Consider the following 6,152-nt stretch of genomic DNA (forward strand, 5'->3'; position numbering starts at 1 on the left):
TCCTCAGCATTGCTTCCATGCTCCTTAAGCTCCAAAATCACCTGATTATGCATGAAAAGATGCAAATGCAATGCAACTAAACTCTAATGCATGATTAGTGCTATAGCTACACAATAATGGCCTAAATGGATAGCAAAAGATGCAAAAGATGTGAATAAACTAAGGGAAAACATGGTAAAATATATGAACATCAAAATCCATCTCTTTTTTGATGAAGTCTGTGAAGTTGATACGTTTTCGTGATGATCGCCAATCAAGAAGTGGAACACCACTCGCTTCTGTCCTTCTAAACCCATAAATTTCTCCAATTCCAGTAACACTCTCATACAACCAAATTAACATAGCATGAACACACCCGTGTATGGTGTATGAATCGCTGTCATAGTCAACCATCTCAACAGAATTCACTAGACTACTAAAAGCCACCCGACCCCAGGGATATTTTTGAAAAGCAACTGGATCTAAAACTCTCTTAGCGGTCACCAACGGGATTCTAGATGTATGATGAATTCCATGTACGGATACTGACAACAGACATAATCTACCAACCATCATCCCCTTATCAAAATCCCATGTTTTGTTAGAATCAATCACGTTTACCAACTCACTCCACATAGGACCATCAAGGGTTGTTGGTATTTTCATTTCTTTCCAGAAATCATGGTGATCAACATCAAAGTTCTCTAAAGGGTCAAATGCATCACAATTTAACCTTGTTATCTCTGCAAACTCATTTAAAGAAAATCTAATTGGCCTATCATCGATCAAAGACCAAACCTCATGGATGTTGTTGATTCTCAGCTGATGTGTGAGTAGAAAGTAAATTCTCTGCGCAGCCCATGTGTATTCCAATTCAGTAAACTTTATAAATACTCCAAGAGATGATTCCTTGAGTTTATCCCACACATCCACCCCTAATCCTTCTCTCAAAATTCCAATTTTGGACACAAAACAATTGTGGTTCATGCTCCTATGTTGGAGAGGCGATTTTCCATTTTCATAAAGTAGAGAAGGATATTTGATGCTATTGCTTGAAGATGCCATTCCTAAAGATACAAAAAAAAGAATCAAATGATAAGAAAAGGTAGCAAACAAGATGATAAATACTAAATTTTGAACCCATAGATGAAACAAATATCTCATTTATAGAAATCAAACACCACAAAGTACAATGCATCGTTTACCATGTGAATTCTTATTATATATTACTGATGAAAAAAAAATAGAAAAGAACAGCATCCCAAATAAAAAAGCCCAGAAATAAATTAGACCTCAAAATCAGAAGCTGGAGGAATTCTCAACTGGGTTTCCTCTAAATTGTGCTTGGAACCGAAGACCTGAATCATCATAAATACAATATAGAACTTAAACAGTGGATAAAAACATATATGATGAATGAAACAATGTGAGGGGGAGGAGGGAGAGAATTGAAAACATACCGCCGCTTGAGTTTGGAGATGAAAGAGAGACGTGGAAGAAGGAGAAGGATCACGGAAGAGAGACAAGTGTTTGGCAATGGCTGCCATGAAAGAATTCAAAGAATCCGATAAGCAATAGACACAAATCGACACACACAATGATAATTATATAATTTTATCTTCACACAGATATGCATAGACACAAGAACCATTCAGAGACTACAAATGCTTCTACTTATCTTTTAGAATAATCAAGAATTGGCATAACACAATAGTGCCGAGAAGCACAATAATACCTATCTAATTAACAAAGACATTCGCTGGTTTGCAATTTTAAAAAGTATCATACATATATGAATTATCTACAATTGACGAACAGAGAGATTGGTGCAGGATTAACTTCTCAATTTTCAATTGTACCAAATCACTCTCACCAAACTAATTAAACTATAAATTAACAAATTGTAAAGTGCTAATAAATCATTAAGGGGAAAGGAGGATATGTGATTTCGTCTGAGTTTTTTTGGAGAAATTAAGCCAAGGCAACAAAAAGGAAGCTTTTCTACCTCAAAGGATGTAACAATGGCGAGGGCTTCAAACACCGGCGCCGAATCTGAAAATCAATCATCACCGAAGCCATTAGGAATCTTATTTCGCCGCGGGAACAACGAACCACCGGTGAAGACACTTTCGCCGCTGGAACAGTGAACCACCGGTGATGACACTTCTTATTCGCCGTTGGAAGATGACGATATATAGAGTTTTTTTTCTGGATTGTAAAACCTTCTTCGCCGGCGGAAGAAACAAAGTTGAATTGAAAAAACGATTGTCGGGTTTTTTTTTCTTGTGTTTTGATATAAGATGTTTTGTTTTTATTTTATTTTATCACTTTCCTATTTCAGTTTTAGTTGGCCTTTTGGTAATTTAAACATAACATTGTGTCAATTTAGTTTTTCTTTAAGAGATGGTATCAATCTAGCAATATTTTTTCAATTTTGTGTCAATCCAGAAAATTAAGGAATTTTATTTTTTCATATTATTTATCCATTTTCACTATCACTATCTTTATTTTATTTTTTATTTTTATGAAACGTATAGTCCTGTTGATAGTTAAGGAATTTTTTTTCTTGTGGATTTACTTCGCCAAACGGTATCAGAAACTACTTTTGTTGGTATATGAACATGTTACATGTTCATATAATATGTTATCGTCCACCAAAACTTGACCATTAAAATAATAGAAGAACGGCTGGCCTGGCTGATGATGATCGTCTAGCTCGTTTTAGGATATACTCAAAACACTTAATATTCTGATTCTTTCTATTCACCGTTGCATCAATCGTGATTATGTACTCTGCAATATAATGTACACATGAATTTAGTCCATCTATTAGACAAATTTTACTAAAACATTTTGAAAATGTAATTTACAAAGAAATCACATTTGTAACCTTCTTTATATTATTAAAATACGAATGGGTTGGAGACACTGCTGACAATTGTGATACCCAATGCTTAGGTTGTACGAGGACAGATTTGGCAACAATAAACCAAGGGCGTCACATTTAAATGTCTCCCAATATATTACAAATGTGGGTTCTTTAAAAGATCCCGTTAGCAATAGGGAGTTTTGTAAGGTTTGTCATCGAACCTTATCCGGAAAGAGAATTACATGCGCTAGTTTGGGTGAAAAATCGAATATTGGCCTACTGGTGAATAATGCGAGTTTCGAGCTAAGTGGATTAAAGATGGATAGAGTGATGGTCGTACGCATAAGAGAATTTTTTTACAAGGTATATTTGTGAGCATGGTGGTGGTTATTCTAACCAAACATGATTTTTATAGACAACCTTTTGCCGTATTCTGTTGACATAGCTCGAGCCGATAATTGCAAGTAAGAATTTGTGCGGGAAGGTCACAAAATCAAATTGATTGGAAAGAATTATAAAGTCCAAAGATGGACAAGTTTTCTTGTGGGAACATCTTATCTATTATGGGTGCATTTAGAAGAGTTCGTAAGAATAAAAGATGGTTTTAATAATAAAGTGTTCAGCCAAATGGCTCTAACGAGGCAGAGATATTGAATAGCTGTTTAAATAAACATGGCAAGTCTCCATTACATGAAGGTGATGAAGGCGAAGATGTTCGAGCAGGCCCAAAACCAAACCATGTGACAGTGAAGCAGCCAAGTCTTGATCCAGATCTTACAACAACTTTGGTACGTAGCTTCTCTCTTGCAATCAAAACACTAAGATTCCATAATAAACCTATCATTTGATAATATGCGGTCTGTTGCTATGAGTTTTTGATCTGGTCCGGTGGATTTTGGGCGGTGTGTCAACCGTTAAAGCATACATTTTTACAGCGAATAACTCTTGCGGAAGACCTTTTTGATCCTGCAAAATGTGATTTTGTAGAAAAGACTGTAAACTCTCTAAACCAACGGTTCTTAAATTTATGGGATTTAGATTTCAAAAACACTAACAAGAATTCGACCTTTGTTCTATAGAGATGCAACCCACAACGGCGAAAGAGTTGTTTGAAGTAGGGATCCGATCTGGTGATGCTATGATCCTCTTTATCCAAAACAAATCCTGCAGAAATATTTTATATATGTAGTTTTGTGTCAGATAATAAATTTATATATGTAGTTTTGTGTCAGATCATAAGAATGTCAAAGTGTCGGTCCAAAAGAGAGATCGAAAGAAACCTTTTTTAGCGTGATTCTCCTTCACGACGAAAAACCCACCAGGTTTCAGGCAGGCCTGACATTAACCAAGAAACACAACATGAGATGAAACAGCAACAACACAGTGCATAGGAACTACAAATTTACTCGACGTGTAGTGGAGTGACTGAACATGGCGCAATGAAAGAGAAGAAACAAAGTCTTTACCTTTGCGCGGTTAAAGAAAGAAACAAAGTCATCGTCCGTGAGATGCCCAATGCACCATTGAACCCATATGACATCATATCTTCCAGCAGCTGGAGTAAACTCCTATGATTATGTAACATTCACAAAGCAAATGTGAAGGAGAATCGAAAAACAAAGATAACATATAACGAAAAAGCACAACAAATACTTCAAGAAGCGTTACCTGAAGAGGGATACAGAAAAAGTTGGTTGCTTTGTGCGTTTCTGAGCCCGCAGATGCCATATTTTCACGTGCTGCATCCAAAAATTGCTCTACAGGTTCAAGAAGATCAACCTGAAGATCAAAAGACAAATGGTAATCAAATAACAGAGAAGAACAGAAACTAAAACATGAAGCATTCAGCAAAAACACTTTACCTCGTTAAAATATCGAATCAGAAGATTCTTGGTGATTCTCCCAATACCAGAACCACAATCTACAAAAACATTTGTGGGATTTGTAAGAAACACATAGTAACAATCCAATAAAGCATTACCAACAAGAGAGGAGAGTTACCAAGAGCTACTAAATGCTGATTAGCTCCACCATTTACTAATCTTTCTTGCATAAGAGTCTTAAGAAACACTTCACTTCCTATAATATCAGCATCATTCACATGACCATATCCTCCTAATACTCCATCAACAGAAGCTTCAACACCCTTAATTTAACAACACAAATCAAATCAATTTGTGTGTAAGCTTTATAAAGCAAACAACTCTAAGAAACTATACAATAAATGTGACGTTTTTGAGATCAGAAGATTTAGAAAACTTACTTCCCAATAAGAAACACCATCTCTGTACCATTGGGTTTTTCTAGTTTCGTCTCCTTCTTCTCCAATTTCTTCTCTCCACATGTCTTGTACGCTATCAAACTCTTTCCCTTCAGAATCTACGCCACAAATCTCCATGGAATCAGATAAGAGTGTTATAACGCTTCTTCTCTCTCTCTTCCGTCGGTACTGATACGGTGGTGAAGCAAGTTTCGTCGTCGACGGCGGCGAGATATGGTTTTGGTGGTTGTTGCAATGGAAGTTACCAATGGAAACGAATGGGCTGGAAAGAGAAAACAACATCTTTTTGTTGTTGTTGGGCTTCTCGGTTCGTGGCTTTGTTTATTTTAGGTTTTGTCAGAGGTTTATTTTCTTCTCTTCTAAAAACTTTTTTTTTTTTCTGTTACATATATTAATAGGGGTGGACGTTCGATTTTTCGGTTTAGATTTTTCAGTTTACAGATTTTTTGGCTTTATAAAATTAAAACCATATAGAAACCATATATATATCGGTTTGGTTACAGTTCGGTTTGGTTACGAACTTACGATTTTATTATAGGTTATTCTATATTTTACAGAAGAAAAATTAATTAAGTTTGTTATATAAAATAAATAAAAATAAAAATATATATCAACCAATACCCTTTTTAATAAAAGGGAAGTACACAACATAGTTTTTGTAGACTTTATATTTTTAACAAATGAGATTACAAATAGGTTATAGATAGATTATAAATTAATCCATATATTAATATTAATGGTTACACCTAAATATTAGGGATATTCCAAATTGATAATTGATATATTAATGGTAACAAATAAAATCATGAATATTTTAAACTGTATTTTTGGAAAATTTTAATCCTATATCACGTTGTTTCCAAAGATCTTTAAACACAATATTACAAACTTATTTTCCACAGATTTTATCGATAGACCACAATGTTAACCAAAGATAGATTACGAAATTGATAAATTGATTGGTTACAAGTTAAATAGTGTGTTACAAGATAGATTACGAAATAAAATTTAACCAGTGTTATA

At 34.8% G+C, this 6,152-nt stretch overlaps 1 protein-coding gene across 1 annotated transcript; it reads right to left on the reverse strand.

Moving 5' to 3' along the window:
* LOC104771613 (alpha N-terminal protein methyltransferase 1-like) lies at positions 3,435-5,434 on the reverse strand. The gene is made up of 8 exons (XM_010496166.2): positions 5,112-5,434; positions 4,850-4,994; positions 4,711-4,769; positions 4,517-4,627; positions 4,315-4,416; positions 4,129-4,183; positions 3,915-4,012; positions 3,435-3,814 (listed from the first exon to the last, which is right to left on the reverse strand). Exons 1-8 carry the CDS (start codon positions 5,409-5,411, stop codon positions 3,689-3,691), a joined length of 996 nt encoding a protein of 331 aa, XP_010494468.1. The 5' UTR covers positions 5,412-5,434; the 3' UTR covers positions 3,435-3,688.

This window comes from Camelina sativa, chromosome 20, assembly GCF_000633955.1.
Source record: "Camelina sativa cultivar DH55 chromosome 20, Cs, whole genome shotgun sequence".
Classification (NCBI taxonomy): Eukaryota; Viridiplantae; Streptophyta; class Magnoliopsida; order Brassicales; family Brassicaceae; genus Camelina; species Camelina sativa.